Genomic DNA, 20,637 nt, shown 5'->3' with positions numbered 1-20,637 from the left:
CCAATTAGCACAAATGGTAAGTTCCGACAGTGCCTACAAGTGTGCCTACTGGCCGCTAAATGGCAATACCGGTTTCATATGTATACACCTGGTATGTGGTAGAGAGGGGTTAGTTTTAGACGTTAAAGGTTGGAACCAACAAATTGGAGTCGGTATATTCGAAGAGCCCAAAAATCAGATACTTCATTAACACTGGAAAATTCTCAAAAGGATTATTTTTTTACAATTTCATATCTACGTGGTAGATAGGGGTTGATTTTAGACGTTATGGGTGGGAGTCAAACAATTGGAGTAGGTATTTTTGACGATCCCAAAAATCAGAGACTCCAGTGACTATAGAAAATTCTCAAAAAGATTATTTTTTATACCTTTATATCTGAGTGGTAGAGAGGGGTTGATTTTAGACGTTAAAAGTTGGAGCCAAAAATCAGAAAGGGTATTTTCGAGAAGCCAAAAAATCAAAGACTCCATTGACACTGGAAAATTCTCAAAAAGATTATTTTTTGACAAAGCTATATTTACGTGGTAGAGAGTGGTGTTGATTTTAGACGTTAAGTGTTGGTACCAAAAAATTCTAGAGATTTTTTGCCAATCAACCCCTCTCTACCACCTAAATATAACTTTGTCAAAAAATAGTCTTTTTTAAAATTTGTCAGTGTCAATAGTCTTTGATTTTTGGGCTCCTCGAACATACCCTTTCCGAATTTTTGCTCCAACCTTTACCGTCTAAAATCAACCCTTCTCTACCACGTAGATATAAAATTGTAAAAAAGAATCTTTTTGAGAATTTTCCAGTGTCAATGAAGTCTCTGATTTTTGGGCTCCTCGAGAATACCCTTTCCGATTTTTTGGCCCTAAACCTTAACGTCTGAAACCAACTCCTCTCAACCACGTAGATATGAAATTGTAAAAAAAATAATCCTTTTGAGAATTTTTCAGTGCCAATGGAGTATTTGATTTATGAACTTGTAAAAAAATAATCCTTTTGAGAATTTTTCAGTGTCAATGGAGTATTTGATTTTTGGGCTCCTCGAAAGTACCCTTTCCGATTTTTTGGCCCTAAACCTTAACGTCTGAAACCAACTCCTCTCAACCACGTAGATATGAAATTGTAAAAAAAATAATCCTTTTGAGAATTTTTCAGTGCCAATGGAGTATTTGATTTTTGGGCTCCTCGAAAATACCGACTCCAATTTGTTGGCTCCAACCCTAAACGTCTAAAATCAACCCCTCTCTACCACGTAGATATAAAGTTGTAAAAAAATCATCCTTTTGAGAATTTTCCAGTGTCAATGGAGTATCTGATTCTTGGGCTTCTCGAAAATACCAACTCCAATTTTTTGGCTCCAACCCTTAACGTCTATAATCAACCCCTCTCTATCACGTAGATATGAAATTGTAAAAAATAATCTTCTTAAGAATTTTCCAATGTCAGTGGAGTATCTGATTCTTGGGTTTCTCGAAAATCCCGAATCCAATTTTTTAGCTCCAACCCTTAACGTCTAAAATCAACCCCTATACCACGTAGATATGAAATTGTAAAAAAATAGTCCTTTTGAGAATTTTGTAGTGTCAATGGAGTATCTGATTTTTGGGCTCCTAGAAAATACCGACTTTAATTTTTTGGCTCCAACCCTTTACGCTTAAAATCAACCCCTCTCAACCACGTAGATATGAAATTGTAAAAAAATAATCCTTTTGATGTGCATTTTGTTTTTTGCAGATTTTATTTTTCGCAAGGTGGTGGTTTTTTGAAAACTGGGTAGGTTTTGGATTTTTGCGTGCATTCGGAAGCCCAAAATAAGCCCAAAATCTGGAGTTTTTTTACCGAATTTGAGTTTTTAAATAGAAGGTACTTTTTCAGTAGGGGAGGTTTTTAGAAATGAGTTGTTGTTGCGTTCAAGATTCCAAAAAAGCCCTGAATTCTGATACAAGGAAATTTGGGAATTTCGTTTGTAGAGGTGCTAGTTTGATAGACCTCATTATCGCGCTGGAAGTTAATTAAAAGCATTAAAAGGTGCATCGAAAAAGGTAAATTATATTTTTTGAATATACACACAGACCAGAAAATGATATAGATTGCGGCGGTTATTTTTGTAACGAATAGGGGTGAGAAATAATTAAGCTTATAAGTATCATGTTACTATTTTATAAGTAAGTTCCATCTATGTGGATATCGACTTTTTTCAATACGTGTTTTCATTACAGGATATTGTTTTGCATATAAGAGTTAATTTTACAAAAGCATTGTTAATGCTTTTGTAAGTGTATTACGAGCATTGTATATGAGATTGGAGAAATATGAGAGAGCACAACAATTAGGAGGACAAAAGTCCAAACAGTTAATGTATACAATTTTTGACTTTACGGGGGATACTTTTTTTAAATAAGGGTGGACTTTACAAAAGTGTTTAACATAATATTTGGAAGCAAAAAAATAGCTTCAAAACCTAGTCTAGTCATTTTTTCAATACTTTTTTTTAATACTTTTTAATACTCTGGTTTCAAAATTGCGGAGAATAATGGAAAAATGGTAAAATTAGAATTATATGTAAAAGAGAGTGTTTCAGAACGGTAGAAATTATGAAATAATTTATTTGCAAAATTGATTAAAAATATTAAACTAGAGTTTTCTTATTTTAAAAACTGCTTTCTGCTGTATTCCTTATTTGACAGGAAAATTTACCATTGCTAGTCAAATTACCATTATTCACATTCCTCATGTAGATGCTGAATTTACCATGTTGAATAAAAACACGAATATTTTTGTTCAGAATAACATCACCTAAAATTCATAATGCATTTTAATTTTACAGAATCTGTCTGGAAACTTACATAACCTATCAGTTAAACTCCATACTAAATGTGAATATTCGTTATTGTCAGTGAAAACGTTACTTTGGGAGTAGGTAATAATTGGACCTACTCTGAAAGTGGTAAAATTACCAGAAATTTTTTTTACAGTGTAACTAAAAAAGATCAATTAAAAAAAATGTAATAGTTACATTTTCAGTTTAAACAAATAATTTTTAGCCTATTAATGCTATTACAATTTTATTTAATAATTTATCTTTATGTGCTAAAAACTCAATTAATTTGTTAAAAAATGAACAACTTTTTCTCAAATTTATTTTTGTAGTTGATGATTCACTTGAAGTCGCAGAATCGTTACAGATTAACAAAATGGCGACAGTTTTCCTAAAAATATTAAAAGTCGATTTTCTAAAAATAAAAACCTCCATTATATTTTTTGCCATTTTTTTTTAAATTGTAAATTCATAAGGAAGACATACGAAAAAAATTGGCGATATGAAAAATATATCTTGCTTTTTGCCATATCTTGCATAGTTTGTCAGAAAAATTCAAAAATTAAATTTTTAGGGAAAAAAATGTTCCAGGTCTCAAAAATGGTTCAGCCTGCATTGCGATGATAGGGTGCCTTTCTTTTATTAGTAAAAACTTTTCAAACACATTAGGAAGAATAAAATAGATGGGGTTTTTCAGAAAATATATTTTTTTCCTCAAATTTTGAAAGCATGAGAAAAATATTTTCTGTGAATCTCCAACTTTTCTATTTTTCCCAATATGTACTTTTGAAAAGCTCTTTTTTGAATAGTTCTTGCTATCATGCAGGGTACCGTAAACGAACAATAGGTATTTTAGATATAACTTTTTTAAACGTGCAAACTTTTATCTCCATTTTTTTCGTTTTATGAAAAAAAATCTCCTGTTCACAAAAATTATTTAGTCCACATGTAACTCATATACACTAACGTTCAAAAGTTGAGATCCGCCTCTTTTTTAATGATTGATTAAATTTAAATAAATTTTAAATATGTCAGAACTAACATTTTTTTCTCTTTAGAAGATTAAATGCTCTCAAAATTCTGTAGAAAAGGAGCCCGGGATGAAGCGCTATTTGTCTATTTTTCAAGTGGATACTGCAAGAATAGTGTATATTTCAAGAGCGTTATGAGCGTAAATAAAAAAAATCCCATCACAGAGCAAAAACTTAAAGTTGTTTTATACTAATAAACTGTTGCGATAATGTGAAAAAACATTTTTAAAATGAGCCTAAGAACATTAAAAAATATTGATTAAGGAAGTTATACAAAATGTAAGAAAACATTTAAATATAGACTATTCTTGCAATATCGACTTGAAAAATAGACAAATAGGCTTCATCCTGGGCTCATATTCTACAGAATTTCAACATATTTAATCCTTTAAAGAGAAAAAATTGTAGCTCTGACATATTTAAAATTAACAGAACTTAATCAATCATCAAAAAAGGGGTTGATCCAAACTTTGGAATGGTAGTGTATAATTCTCCTTGTGAGAATACAAATTCAAAAAAAATTGTCAAAAAATATAAGATAATTATTTGAAAAAGATAAAAAGTTAAGGTAAATGCACTAGTAATCGTCACCATAAGCCAAATTGGAAATTAAAAATACTTATAATTGTATTGAAAACTCAATTTTTATTTTCACAAAGGGCTTAACCGATTAAAGTAGGTATTGAAATACTCAATTTTTATTACTTAACATGATATTTGATTGGAGTCCATTTTTATTCACGATTAAAATTCAAATTATGAAAATGCGTTAGTTATCGTCAGGCACATAACTAAGTATTAACACGAGAAAAGTGTACTAATTTGATTAAAGGATATTTAAACTTACCTTAAATCACAAGTTTTATCACACGCGGCCAGCGCGAACCTTGTAATACGAAAATACTGGCCCATCTGACGATAACTAATGCAGTGACAATTATAAAGGTTTAAAAATTTGGAGGTTTTTAAAAACAAAGCAAAAATTCAAACATAAATAACTTCGTAGAATTTTCTCTTCTTGCAAATCAAGAAATACGTATCACCTAATTTCCTCTCAAAAATAAAAATGGTTGTCCCGAAGAGATTCTGTGAATTTTCAAGTAAAATCGTGAATATTCAACCAAAAAATAAATTGTCAACACAGTAGTTAATCTTTTAACAAAGTCGTTGAATTTTCAACAAATGAAGATAAATTATCAATAAAAAATGTAATAGTAGACTTTCAAATTAAATTGAATTCACTTTTTCCTAAACAATGTTACTATTCCATCAGAAGATGAATTTTTAAACCAAAAAGATTAATTATGAACGAAAAACGCAATAGTAGACTTTTCAATAAAAAATAATTAAATTTCAACAACAAAATTATTTTTCTAGGGAAAGATGAATTTTCAATCCAAAAAGACGAATTTTGTTAAAGAAAACACGGATGTTCATCAGAACAGTTGTTTTTTCGACTGAAAAAGATTTCTGTATTGGGTTTAATTAATTTACTTTGCATTTAAGCGAAAAAACGTGCAATTTGTCAAAAAAGGGGGAATTCTGATAATATCCATTTTTCCATATGCATTTTACTAAAACGCAAAATCAAGCCATTTAACAATGCATGAGAAAATATATTTATTCTGGTGATATAGCATTTATTTTGACATCCACTGTAGTTCTTTGCCCTTTTTATCGGAATTTTTAGTTTTTAACCTCAACTGGGAACTGCTTAAGTTTGAATGTCTTAACCTTAAACGTACTTATCAAGTTCGAATATTTAAGTCTGAAATTACATTATTTTTAGCGTTCTTTTAATTTTAAATTATTAATTTTTGGCCACTTCAAACTTCAAATTATCAAAATATGAAGGCCCAATTTAAAGTGGTAGTATTTTGAATATAAAATTGTGCCATTCGTAAGGATTTAAATGTAGGCCAAACAACTTTATTTAGTTCCACTTTATAAATTTTCAATTCAAAATTATTCAAATACAAAAATTTTTAATTTGAAATTAGGCCAGAATGAGTTTTGCTAGGATTATAAAAGACAATCATCGTTTCTAAAGTACCCTAAGGTTCGTAAAGGTAAATATGGTACTATAGGGACCAAATCTTGAAAACAGGGAACTTTACGTACCACAGCTGAATAGTGAATATAGGGTACAATAGGAGATATAAAGACTGGTATGTGAGGACTGGGAACGACTCGAATATGGCCTACTAGACCTAATTTTTTAATTTCTAAATAAGGAGCCATCCATATACCACATGGACACTTTAGGGGTGGGGGGGGGGAGATATGGCAAAATTCCACGCTTGTCCACCAGGGGAACCGGGGGGAGGGGTCAGGCTACAATCCACGTGGACACCCATTTCCCTAAATCTGTGGAAAATATACTGAAATGAGACAAGGTATTCTACGTATACTCGAACTTTTATATTGTGCTCGCGCACAATATAATTTTCATTTTAATTTTTATTTTAGTTATAATTTTTTTCACGACTTTTTCTTTGAAATTTAAATAATGATTAAGCTCACGTTCCTAAGCTAATCCGAATTTTTTCAGCCAATTCATCGCTCCTTTTGGACTTCTTGTAGTCTGAGAGCTCGCGACAATTCTATAGACGTCATTTTAGTAGTCACTAAAATTTCAGATCCTTTTGTTTTGTTTTCATAGCAGGCTGTCAAACATCTTAAAAAAATGACAGGATGACAATTAGAACCTTCATTTTAGTACTCTTGAAGCCCATAGGGGATGATTGTTTAGGTGCAAACAACTAACAAGCAGTTTGACTGACAGCTTCTCAGTGGAGCCAAGGTTGACTGGTAGACTGTCAAGCTTATAAAAAATGACAGGATGAAAATTAGAACAGTCATTTTAGTACTCCTGAAACGCATTGTGGATGATTCTTTAGGTGGATAATAAGTGATTGACTGTTCCTCAGTGGTGCAAAATTTGACTCGCAGACTGTCTGGCATGTCGAAAATTCAAGTGAAAAAGCGTTATTTTAGTAGTCTTTAAACCCACTGAGGATGATTGTTTTGGTGCAAACAACTAACAAAGAATTTGACTGGCAGCTCCTGAGTAGTACCAAAGTTGACTGAAATTTTAATAGGCAACCAAATGAAAGTTTTTTCCTTTTCATTAACTAAAATTTTCATCTATAGGATACTTCTCTAAAACTAATATGTATATAAAAAAAGAAACTAGGAGAATCTCACTTTTTACGTAAATTCACAGCTCGGAACAATGTGTTTCAAGAGTACTAAAATGATGTTTCTTCACTTGAATTTTTGGCATATTTGACAGCCTGCCAGTCTACTTTGGCACCACTGAAAAGCTGACAGTCAAACTTATTGTTAGTTCTTAGCATTCAAACAACCATCCCCGTGGGTTTGAAGAGTACTAAAATCACGTTTTTTCACTGGAATTTTCTACCAGTTCAACGATAAATTGTTACAAAATGCACCAACAGCTGTCAGCCAGTCAACGAATTTCGAACTGTTGACTATGAAAACAATAGAATCTGAAATTCTAGTGAGTACTAAAATGACCTCCATGGAATTGTCGCGAGCTCCCGGACATTTTGAACACTAATAATATCTATATTTTCAGAAAATATGTCCACGTGGATAAAGTACAGAGGGGGGTCCAAATTCCACCGGTGTCCACGAGGGGGAGGGAGGTCAAAAAGTAGTGAGAAATTGTCCACGTGGTATTTGGATGGCCCCTAAGAAAAAAATGGAATGTAGGTGACAAGATTTATTTAGAAAATACATTTCATTTAGCAATGAAAAAACTATTTTTTAATAATACAACTGGCTCTCTAAAGTGTATACACTATACATTATTTGTGCTGTTTATCTCAGATCATTAATGGATCTGCGTATAAAATGAAAATACTATCCCAGGCTTCAAGTAAATTGTCATAAATATCAGCATGTACTAAAATCGACACAGTCGATTATTGCAGAGAATTAAAAATAGAGCGTGCAATGATCACGAAGTAGATATAATGAAACTAATAGAAGTTTCATTCGATTTGTAAAAGTTCTATGTATATAAGAAAATATCATTATAAAATTGGTATGATTCGCAAGACGTATCCCTGATTCAGTTGTACTGTGTGCGTTGATATAAATAATATTGATTGAATAAGGCAAAACTGCACGTATATACTTTTTATGAGTTTATACACTTTCAAGGGGTGCTTCTAAAATTTAGATGCAATAAGTCATTGATCATTGTTCCTCAATGAGTCTTCGCAATTAAAAAAGAGAATAGCTCTTCGTATTCTTAGAGAAAAACATTTTCAAACATATATTTCACTTTTTTTAAGAAAATGAAATATAAATAGAGCTTAAAAAATCCGGTTCGAATGAAAACTCATTTCGAAAATTTGAATTGTACTGTTCTACCCACGAGTCACAGTTTTATAACAAGAACTATATAGTAAGATCAAAATTATACTTGTCACAGAGGAGAGTTATTATCCATTTATATTGCGTTGAAATTTTTAAAAATAATTTTCTATTTCTTATTAAAACACGAAATATCTCATACCGTTATGCATTTTTTTAAAATATTGTTCTACAACATCGACTGAAAGTTGACGAGAAAACTAAAATAATACCTGTTAAGTAGCTACGATAGCGTCACTAATTTGGAATTATGAGATAGAAATTTAAATTTGAATTCGATATTAACAAGGAACTTTAACTCACATAATTAATTTTAGACCTTATTAGTTCCATATTTTTGATTGAAATGAATTCAAAAATTCATTGCTCTTTTTATTAGCATTCTTATAATTGCGTCGAGATATCCAATAGGTCACGTGCCAGGTAGCGCTGTCGTCAGTCGTATAGTCAACTGGAAAAAATTCCAATTATTTTTCATTGAAACGTAATTTTACGGTTCTTCTTCTAAACCATCGATTTATTTATTGTAAGGTGGAACCCATGCTACCGGATTGTGCAGAAATTATAAGTTGTTAAATAAATATTTTGTCTTATATCCAATTGTTCACCTACCAAAATCATTCAAATCGGAGATTTCTATGAATTTTTGTTAGAAACGTAACATAATTTTATACGAGAATTGCTCAATTCTGAACAAAACTCTCAAAACTCTCAAAACTCCCGAACTGTTTATAAGAAATAATGAAAAAATTGGCATAACTTTAGGAGATTTCGCGTTTTTTGTTTAAAAATAGAAAATATTAAATAACAAAACACTGACCAAGAATTATCTATGTGCACGAAAGTGCCGTTGCATCAGAGCCTCTCTTTCGAATTCATGGACACGACAGGTATGAATTTGGTCTTACTGTATATAATTATATCCATATTGCAAATCATCTTTTAATCTAATATTTGAATCTAGATGAGAGAATCTCTTTTATAGAGAAGTCGAATTTTCAATCGATTGTGTCAGAGTTTCGATAGAGGAGGTTCGAGAGGTTTTTCGGAAGCAGAAATGAGTTCAGTCCACCATGAGGCTCTTTCCATTCCTCCAGGGTTACACATGAAGGCTTCCTCGAGATGGTCGTACACCTTTAATTCAATTTTATTCTATTAGTTAAATAAAATGACAAAATGTCTTAGGATTCCAAAGTCAGGCCTTAAAATCGCTATGGGATAAAATATAGGGACCGAAGGGTACTTTTTGTCTGGCTCATAACGTACTGTTTGTCACGCTCAAAGGGTCACAAATTTTCGTGTAACTTTGACATGAGTTTAGAAAAATTAAAAGCGTATTCAAAAGAATTTGATGAAATTCCTACGGATTCAAGGTGAGTTTAAAAGACTTCAAAATAAATTAAACAAAGACTTTTTAAAAATCCATTGAATTGATTAAAATTGAGTGAATTTAGAGGAATTCAAAAGAATTTAAAAGAATCCAGGATAAATTAATAAGAATTCAGGGCGAATTCCAAATGTATTGAAGAATTGTTGGAAAATCTCTTCAAATCTTTGAAACCCTCACTTCTTGTGAATAAATTCTTTGAAATTCATTAAAATATTTAAATTGATTAAATCTCTTGAAAATGTCTTAGAATTTTAAATTAATTCTTCAAATATTTCAAATCCCTTGCGATTTTTCAAAGCCATATCCTCAAATATTTCAAAAGCTTGGAATCTCCTTCAAAGTAATGAAATTGATTAATAATTCAGTTGAATCTTTTAAAATTCCCTTAAGGGCATGTGATACTTTGTCGTGTGGTCAATCGGGTACAGTTCCCCCGGCTTTTTCCACAAAAATGAAAATTTTTAAAAACTGAATTCAGAGATGCTATAAAATATCATTACGGACATCCCCTGACTATTTTTTTAGGGATAATAACAAAAAAATTGATTGTGCTGAATAAAAATTTTATACATGCGCATTATTTTGAGGTTACGTCGTTTTTCATCTCTGCCTTTCCGATAATTTGGAAATTATTTATGAAATAAACTTTATTGATTGCCTGCAAAGAAGGTTAGTTGGGGGATATTAGTTACTATGTTTTATTTGTAAGTCCAAAGTTTTCGGCCAAAAATATTGTGTAGTTTGAAAGTAACGTGCATGCGGGGACGTCCGTTAGCATGTTCGTTATCATTTCCTAGATTTTGAAGACAAAATATTTCTTATCCTAGGAAAAAAGCCGGGGAATCTAATACTGAAAAAATCGATACAAATTCCTAAACGCTATGCAAATTAACCATATTTTGCTCAATTAACCCACGAAACAAGTGTGTGGGGACGTCCGTTAGAATGTTCGCTATCATTTCCTAAATTTTTAAGACCAAATATTTATTATTCTAGAAAAAAAGCCAGGGGAACCTAAGACTGGTAAAATCGACAATTTTCTAAGTATGACATGCCCTTAAATATTCCAAATTAAAAGCTCTTAAAATTCCTTAGAAGTCTTAAGGTAAACTGATCATTACTGGGACAACGTAAAAAGTATGTCCAATACTGGGACAATAATAAGTATCGTAAAGTATCTTTTATATTTCAACACAAATTATGATAGTAAAAATGTTCTATTATTTTTGAAGTTCTTTTAAATTTGTTACCACTATTTATTTTTGTCCTGACAAGTTATACATTTAGTAAAAAACAATAAAAAATATTCCTCAAAATTATTGTTTTTCAACACTTTTAATACGTTTAAGAATAAAATTAATAACTTTATTAGCGATTTTATTCGATGACTTATGAATATTTTAATGTCCCGTATTTGGAAAAATTTCTGGCGAAGTTGCCTAAGCCGGGACGAGCTGTCGCTGACTGTCTCAGTTTCGGACACTTGAAAGTGAGTTGCGAAATTGCGTTTCCATTATTGAGATGGTCACCTCCAATTCTAACCTCAAAGTTTTCCAACTGCTTAGATAAGTAATGTAATATAGTATCTCATAAATTTAATTTTTCAATAAAAATTAGTAAGTTTGTGTTAAAATTTAATATTATTGATTTACTTTTTAAGATAAATTAAGTAAATTAACTTTTCTGTTAAAAATTTATATTTTCAAATTAAAAATATAACTGTTTTGAAGAAAACTAATCTTTTTTACTTGAAAATTCAACAGTTTGGTTAACATTGTTTTTTATTTCTTGACTGAAAAATGTTTTTTGATTAACATTTGAACTATTTTCTTTAAAATTCGTCTTTTTGATTGGAAAACGTATCTTTTTAATTATCAATTTCATCTTTCTTGAGAAAAAATGCAACTGTGGTTGAAAATTAATCTGTAAAGGTTGAGGCTTCAGCAGTTTGATTGAAAATTCGTTTTTTTTTCAAATTAATTCGACTGCTTTCAATATGTAATTAACATTTTTTTTTAGTTGAAATATCAACTATTATATTTTTTGATCAGAATTTAACTTTTTTGGTCAATCTAATAATTCAATTTTCTTACAAATTCGTGAGAATTTTTCTTAACAAAAAAAGTAATTTATAATTAAAATTATAAATTTTCGAACCAAAAAGACGAATTTCAAAACAAAATAGTTGAAATATTAATCAACATGGATTTTTCAGTCAATAAAAATTTCAACCAATAAATAAAATTTGTAACCAAAAAATAAATTAAATTGTTTCAATACTTTTTTCAATTTATGTACTGACTTGAATTAAGATGAATATGTAATTCAAAATATACTACCCAACTGTTTAATTTGCAAGTAAATCGATAATCTTAATCTATAATATTACATTTTAATGCGCAGTTACTAATTTTATTAAAAAATTAAATTTATGAGAATTAAACAGTAATTACAATCCATTCTTGCTTTTCAGTGTATTCTGCAATAAATTATAAGTAAATTGTGCCATTTTATTTTAATTAACTCCATTGGATTTTCCTTGTCCCATTATTGGCTTTCTTGGTGTCCCACTTAAGGATATACGTTTTAATACATCAAATAATATCTTAGCCACTTATTATAATGGTTTTTGCACCGAAAATTCCAACTCCCCATTTTAAAATTGTGTTTATGTGGGTTAGCTTTTCCAAATTGTCCCAGTAATGGCCAGTTTACCTTATAAAAATCCTAAAAGCTTAAAAATCCTTTCAAATTACTGAAATCTATGAAAAATTTCGCAGAATCTTTAAAAATACCCTAAATTACTTCAAAATAATCATAGGCAATTCAGAAATAGGTATATACCTGCATTGAATATTGATTAACCCATGAGTTAATTTATTGAAAAAAGTAACTAATAGTGACTGTGTGGCAGTCCCGATTATTTTTTACATTTACTTGTTACAAAAATTCCCCGATTTTTTCTATTAACAAAAAAAGGCGTGACTCTTGAAAGCTATGTACCATAGGGACCAAACTTTGAAAATAGGGTACTTTCAGGACATTAACTGAATATTCGGTAAAATAAGGGATAAAGGAACTGGTCTGTGAGGCCTGCGTAGTAGAAAATTATTTATTCATACCTTCCCATCGGAGGCTCCTAAAGCAGAATTGAGAATGAAGTCTGGTGGGGCAAGTGCATCAGCAATTGCCACAGCTTCAGGTTTTAGCTGAGCAAGTAGACTTAATATACTCTGCTTTAAAAGATCCGCCATTTGGGTTCCCGAACAATAACCTCCTGTTGATACAATTTATTCTTATAGTTTGAGTAAATAATTTTTGTTGAGTAAAAAATGTTAAACACAAGGAAGAACATTTGATTGGAGATATTACCTTGGTAAAAACTGGCCAGGTGCTTTTCGAGACAGGTCAATGAGTAAAGCAGAATCAGCTTTTCCAAAACGACTCTTAAATTTTTTACTCGTGGATCAGGGGGAAGCAAATTGTCTACTCTGGTTGTGCAGTATCTTATCACGATCACCTGGAAAACATAAGAGTATTTGGTAAATGGAAAAATATTTTCAGAGATAAAAAATCTTTATTGCATTTTTGTTTAATTATCCATGTCAGGTTTGCTAAGAACTCCTGAAAAGTAATAGTTTTTGTCAAATTGCAATACAAAAAGTTATTTACATAAATTCCTTCGACATTTTGAGTTGTAAACATCTACGAGATCTTAATAGTATCTAGGGAAAAGTTGTACATAAGAAAAAGCGTTATTATATAATGTAAAATAGTTTAGAAGATTACTCATTTCGTGAGAAATAAGTAAGAAATATAATAAATATAAGAAATTTCTAAAAAAAAAACATGAAATTTCCTATTGTACTAAAATATATCTTTACTTCTACAAATAAAATAAAATATTATTATTATTATTATTGAAGCTTTAAATGGCATGAAAAAATTATGATCGTGGCTTGACAACTGAAAAGAAGTTGGAAGCAATTTCATTTCATTTTGTGTGTGCTATCATACTGATACTCCTCTTGGCATTTAAAATATTCAGTGAGCTGTTTTCCTACCAAATTGTCATCCGCATGCAATGTTGCAAAATTACATATCAATTATCGTTGAAAAGTTGAATTATACCGCTTCAAAATTAATTATTTCATATTAATAGATGGTGAATTTTACTTTTCTTATTTTTATTATTTTTAGAAAGACCCTTCTAAATTTCATAATTCTCACTTCATAATTTTTCTGATTAATTTCATGCATATTTTGTTCAATAATATTGTTGCACGGTATTGAATGTTATGCCAGCATTGATTATATCTGTAGCAAAACAATTATTTTTCGTAGAAAACATTGTAAATTTGATAGAAATATATTGATAATAAATGCGTACCTCTCCATAAGCTTTGGATAGATTGGCAGCCCTATAGACCTGCAACCTGCTTCTTGCTGTGAAGTTGTCCAATCCCTGGGCGATTCCCTCGTCAAATTTTCGCTGCATTTCGACCACCAACCACGTAATTAACCATTCATAAGCATCTCTGACGACTACGGAATCGATACCATTACTATTAATCACTCAGTGTGGATCAAATGTATAAGAGCTCTTTCGTTGTCAAGGAAAGAACTGCTGAAATTTAACAACAAAAAGACGCTCTAAGACGACTTGCAAGCGTTATTATTTCGCTATTAACGGGAAATACTAGTACCGCAATGTTTTTCGAATCTAAACGTATTTGTGCCAGACTATAAAAACCATGCCAATTACTTACACACGAGAGACATCAGGTCCTTCTTTCCATTGAGCGTAAATTTGTTCTTTAAAATATCTGGACCATTGAGAAGAAAATGAACGGAGGCGAGAGGACTTTCTGTTCCTGTACCATTTTGTAGATCGACCCACTGGCGCAGGATCCAGTTGCTTGTTTGCTGAACCAAAACATTATTGTCTCCTTCGTAGGTTACCGTTGGCTCATGGTTTGCTGCCATGTCGCCCAAATTAGCAGCTGCATGGCAATAATAAAACAATTACCTCTCTATATTATAAAAATATATCGGCGCCGCCGCTGGCGCTGTTTCAGGAACCTAGACCCTATTTAATTCCCCTTCCGACTTCCCTAAATGCCTGCTACCTCCTGCTCACTGCCTACTTACATTCACACTACCTGCTTAACTGCCTGTACAATCTCCCTAAATGCCCGTTACCTTTCATACTGCCCGAAAAGCCTCCCTAAAAGTCCGTCCAACCTTCTGATATGTCCCATTAACCATTCTAAAATTAACTATAAACCTCACATGTGTGCTCAACCTACCTGACAGCCTTCCTAGCCTCCCTAACTGTCTACCCTACCTCCCCATTGACTAGCAATGCTAAAATTTTTTTAGAATTTTTTTAAGTTTTTAGCACCTATGGTGCGTATAAGATTTCTCCAAAAATTTTATACTATAAAGATTTGCTTATTTTCGATTACTTATCATTCAAAATGTATAAAATTGTATTGTAAATCGAGCAAGCACCTCACCTACATCTAATTAAAAATATTAATAAATTTGTTTAAAAATATAATTTAAATGTAAAAAATTTGTTTTCTTTCATATATTAATAATTCAAGATTTTTAATATATTGGGAAAGCATTATTCACTACAATTATGATAAATCAACTCGTATAATAAAACGTTGCCTAATGGCATCAATGGTTCATCGATAAGAATAATGGGAAGTCCATAAATAGGTTACCATTTTTTTGCTATTTTTGACCCCTTCCTCCTCCAACTCCGGAAGTAATAAAAACTTTGGTTAAACAAAGATTTCATGTTTATTTTGCGTTTTTTCGTGATTTTACCGAGTTCAGTTGCCGATTTTTAACGAAACAATTGAATTTTTGTCCAACTGCACGAAATATGTAGTTACATTTTTAATCAAATAGCTGAATTTTTTACCTCAAAAGATGAATCTTCAACCAAATGGTCGAATGTTCAAACAAAAAACATGAATTTTTTACACAAACACAAATTTTCAAAAAAAAACCGTTAAGTTTTCAACCTGAAAAGTCGAATATTTTAGAAAATAGTTGAATTTTTACACCGAAAAGCTTCATTGTAAGCTAGAAAATGATTTTGAACCAAATTTTCAAGACAAAAAGATGAATTTTTTATAAGACAATTACACTTTTTACAAAAGTTCATTTTTAACAAAATAGTTTCAACTAAATAGTTTAATTTTTAATAAGAAAGGTAATTTCCAACAAACCAGTTTAATTTTCTGCTAAATTCTTGAATTTTAAAGCCAAAGAGTCGATTTTTCTACAAAAAAATTACATTTTCTACCCTAAAATATAAAATCTCAAAAAAAGTTCACTCACAACCAAGTAGTTGCATTTTCAAATAAAAATATGAGTTTTAACCAAGAAGACTAATTATATACTTAAAAATGCGAATTTTCAACTGAAATGACTGATAATCAACGTTTAAAAAATATTGATTTTAGACCATGTATAGAAAAAACATTAAAATCATATTATTTAAAACATTTCGCTGGTCAAAGAACCATAACATCAATTAATAAAATGATAAATGTTCAACAACAAACGTAATTTTTCAACAATATTTAAACATTCAAACAAATACTTGAATTTCCAACGAAAAATATGATTTTTGACCCAGAAGATTAATTTTCTAACATAAAGACGAATTTTCACCAAAATATATGAATTTGCCAACAAATAGTTGAATTTTCAACTAAAAAAGATAAGTTTATGGTTTAAAAAATTTAATTTTAACCATGAATTAAACTAATTTTGAACAAAACAGTTCAATTTTCAACTAAATTGTAGAATTTTTAACCAAACGAGATGGAAATCCGAACCAAAAATATAATAGTAGACTTTTCAAATTAAAATAATTAACTTTCAACGAAAAATAGGAATATTCTGTTATTGTGTTCCATTAATTCAGTTTGTATTTAAGTGAAAAAACGAGAAAAAGAAGGAAAAGAAGTTTCTTGGAAACAAGGTTAAAAAAAAGGAATTCTTTAAATTAGGAGAAAATATGGGAGTGAAGTCTGAAATATGAAAGTCATTTAAAAGTTATTATTGAACTTTACCGTTGCATGTCACCTTTTGTAAAATTCTCAAATTATGTTTAAATTTATCATCAGGAAACGTACTAAATAGTTCGTAAAGTTTTTTTTGCTGCCCACTCTTCCCCCTTTTTATTAACCGTGTATGTTTGTTTATTGGTTAGAATAATTATATAAAATGTTATTTTGAACAATAATGTACTTAAAATTAATAGCTTAAATTTATTAACCATTTTTGTGGATGTAACCAATTAATTTAGTTGTGTGCCTCAGTATAAAATAAATTTCTGGTATTTTATTTATTATAATCACTATTAATTAAAATTCTCTGTTGGTTACATTTTCATTATTTTCAAAGAATTCATCATTTTTCTTTCTATTCAGTTCTATGAATTCGTCACGTAAATAGCCTTGAATAACTATAATACAATTTTGGAAAGTTAATATCTTTTCCCAATTGCCTATCTTAAAAATTTGGTGCACCTCGCAAAGGTTTTAGAAAGTATGAAATAGAAGCATCTTAAATAATTCGAAATATAAAAAGTTATACAATTTTTTCCCCATAGCTACCCGTTCAATATCCCTAATTGCCTGTCCAACATACCTAACTACCCAACCTAAGTAACCATAAAAAGTAAAATGTTAAACCTGAAATGGGGGTTAGGGCAGTAATAAATAGCAAATTAGATCAATTCGATTAGATCTCCCGTTTGTACTGTTTACCTTTATGATAACCGTGTCCTCCGCAAGCTTCTCTGCATTCGCGAATAGCATCTCGACAAGTCCATGTGATCAGAGGTTTGATGGCGGAGACGATTGAATGAATTTCAGCTACAATTTGACTCTAAAAATAAAACTTGTTAAGATCTTATTCGGGACGAAAGGAAAATAACTTTCCTATTTTATGTTTTCTACTCACAAGATTTGGTATATCTTCGCCCTTCATGGACTTTTCTACACTGTCTAGATACACGTTGGTAAATTCCGACATAAAAATTCTGAAGACGCAGGCAGCGGCTAAGTACGGGAATAATCTCCATTGCTGAAATATAAGAGAGATTTAACAATAGAATCCAATTTCGAAACAATCAGTGAAATATTTTTTATTTGAAACTTACATGAAGCTCATACTCGATTATCGGTGTCTCTTTTTCGTCTTTGGATGTCAGTGAGGAAGTAAATTGTTTCCGAACTGCTGCGTATCGAACAGCGATAACCAAGGCTGCGCCGATTCTGTTTGTAGATTCTTGGCAGATTCCCATCCGGCCAGCGGATAAGTTTTCCAAAACAGCACCGAGAATTCTCTGGGGATCGGAAAATGAGCTTTCGTACTCTCCCTCTGGAGTTACGTCTCCTGTTCGGTTTAATAAATTGTCTTTTGGTATTCTGTAATTGTTAAACATGATAAACCTGGAACAGAATGATACATCGTTGTAAAATATAATTTTATACAGACATGACTGAGATACCTAATAAAAAGTCAAAAGCATACCCGTTATCAATTCCGTTCAATCCTATTTTTTCACCAAGGTCACCCACTATAATACCGGGATATGTCAGATACGTTTTCGGATTTCTCACAGGCACTATAAAGGCATGCAAGCCGTGGCAAACTTCGAGGGATATGAGTTGTGCGAACACAATTGCTACCGTTGCCGTTTTTCCTGAAAAAAAAGAAACATGTTGAAATTTTAATTATTACTTCAAAGGAACATCATATTCTATCCGAGGAATTAAACACTACTGAATTCAAATGTTTACACCTAGTTCCGGATTTACTTACTTTCTTTTCTGCCCTGCAAACCAGGAAAACCTTAAATTAAGGTTTAGATTTGGCATCTTTTCCGAAATTGTTTCTAATATAATTCAATGGAAAATAATTAAGAATTAGATACCAAATCTCAAATGTAGTTACCGGTTTCCTTATTTTGCACGGTAGTTTTTACACCCATGAATTCACCTTAAATCCATTCGAATCCTTTTGAATTCTGTTTAATTTGTGTTTAATTCAGCTTAATCTATCCCGATTTTAATCAATTCGGCTGTAATAAAGTGAGCACATATGTTTTGAGAACTAAAGTGAAGTCTGCTACATGTTAAATGATTTCTCTTGACAAAATCAAAATGATTGAAAAATGACTCATTGCAAATCAAAAAGTAAGTTATGCTCTGAATTCACTTGAATTCATTTCAATTTAATGGGTTAATTCTCTGGATTCCTATTAATAAATTACGTTTTTGTTAACTATTTAAATTCTCCTGAATTCATTAGCATTTTTTAAATTGCCTTGAATTCTTTTAAATTCTTTTTCATTCACTTGGATTCGTTGGAATATTTTAATTCGCCTCGAATTCGTCTGAATTAATTTCTGTTGAATATTTGGTAATTCTTTGGAATCTTTTAAATTCTCTCGAATTTATCTAAGTTATGTCGAATTCTTTTTAATTATTCTGAACTAACTTAAATTTTACAAATTCACTTGAATTCTTATAAATTAACTCAAATTCTTCAGAGTAAATTTCGATTCTACGGATTTCCATTGAATTTTTGTGAATTATTTTATTTCATTTGAATTAAATTGAAATATTCGTATTATTTTGAATGCACATAAATGCATAAAAACCGAATATCCTTCAACTATTTTTAATTCACATGAATTCTTTGGATTCTTTTCAATTAAATTGAAATATTCGTACTTTTTATTTTATATTTAATATTTTGTTTTAATATTCTTACTATTTTATTCGTACTCATTTTTAAATCCATTCGTTGTTCATGTTTTTGACCCGCTGTTCTCTGCTTGATTCGGCTTTTATTTTCGATTTCTTATTTTTAAGCATTGGTAAGGACAGTTTGAATTGTATTTATATTTTTCTATTGCTTATTTTACTAGTGTAAATAATCAATTTTATAAACAATTATAATTGTTGCAAATTTCATATATTCATTGATAATATTACTCAAATAATAATAATAATAGTAATAATAATATTTAAACATCAATAATTAGCCTGATAATATAATTTTTTATTAATTCATCTAGAAAATTCCGCTCTCTAAAAAAATATATTTATATATATATATATATATTTTTGATAATCAGGGTGGAGACTTGAGCGGGAAACCGGGAATGAGCGAGAAAACACGGGAAATTACCGAGAATTAAATTAATTTGTACATTATCTACAGTTGCAGGGCATATGAGTGAAAATAATTATCGTTATTATTTTATAAAAGGTAGTTGGTAAAGAAATAAAATTTCCCTTGGTACAAGGAATTTTCGACATAGAATGCGAATTTTTTTAATAAGAAAAACTGGGATTTAGAAGAAAAAAGTTTAAAAATCCCTGTTCCAAGTCAAAATTCGTCACAACTTAAAAGTATCTTCTTCTAAATAAAAGAATCATCAACCAAAAAAATTCTACCAAAAAAAGCCGATTTTCTACCGAAAAGGCTCAGTGAGATCGAAAGAAGATTAGAAGGGGAAGAAAGGGCAGAGAGGAAAAATAACACAGTAGACAAGAGATTAAAAGTGGAGAGTGAAACAGGAGAAGTGGAAATAACAAATCTTTTTCGAGATATTAGAGTGCAGGTAAGGGTAGAAGGAGTCAAGAGAATAGGAGGGACAAAGGAAGGAAAAGAAGGAATGTTTCTAGTAAAAGTGAGGAGTGAGGAGAAGAAAAAGAAAATTATGGAGAGAAAAAAATTATTGAGAGGAAGAAGGGAAAGAATTGAAGAAGATCTGACATGGAGGGAGAGGAAAAGGAGATGGCAAATAGAACAGAGGGCTTCGGTAGAGAGGAAAAAGGGCCATATGGTATGAATAGGGAGAGACAGGTTATGGATAAATGGGGAGGAATTGTGCTGGGATGAAGAATTAGAAGAATTAAGGAAAAAAGGAAAAAGTCTTGAGAAAGGTAGGGGG

General features: G+C 30.7%; 1 protein-coding gene across 2 annotated transcripts in view; it reads right to left on the bottom strand.

The window, feature by feature from the left end:
* Positions 1–7,573: 7,573 nt before the first annotated feature.
* LOC117178809 (peroxisomal acyl-coenzyme A oxidase 3-like) overlaps positions 7,574–20,637 on the bottom strand; it is a 36,212-nt gene continuing 23,148 nt past the window's right edge. For both annotated transcript variants that reach the window (XM_033370296.1, XM_033370297.1), the window contains exons 6-14: positions 18,204–18,375; positions 17,830–18,121; positions 17,631–17,753; positions 17,435–17,555; positions 14,405–14,638; positions 14,026–14,180; positions 13,008–13,155; positions 12,758–12,912; positions 7,574–9,379 (exon numbers count right to left, since the gene is read on the bottom strand). In XM_033370296.1, the coding sequence (XP_033226187.1) occupies positions 9,257–9,379; positions 12,758–12,912; positions 13,008–13,155; positions 14,026–14,180; positions 14,405–14,638; positions 17,435–17,555; positions 17,631–17,753; positions 17,830–18,121; positions 18,204–18,375 (1,523 nt within the window). In that variant the 3' untranslated portion in view covers positions 7,574–9,256. The remainder of the gene's footprint in view (positions 9,380–12,757; positions 12,913–13,007; positions 13,156–14,025; positions 14,181–14,404; positions 14,639–17,434; positions 17,556–17,630; positions 17,754–17,829; positions 18,122–18,203; positions 18,376–20,637) is intronic.

This window comes from Belonocnema kinseyi, chromosome 8 (assembly GCF_010883055.1).
Source record: "Belonocnema kinseyi isolate 2016_QV_RU_SX_M_011 chromosome 8, B_treatae_v1, whole genome shotgun sequence".
Lineage (NCBI taxonomy): Eukaryota > Metazoa > Arthropoda > Insecta > Hymenoptera > Cynipidae > Belonocnema > Belonocnema kinseyi.
Note: the sequence above shows the minus strand (reverse complement) of the source record. Positions and strands in the feature narration are given on the sequence as shown.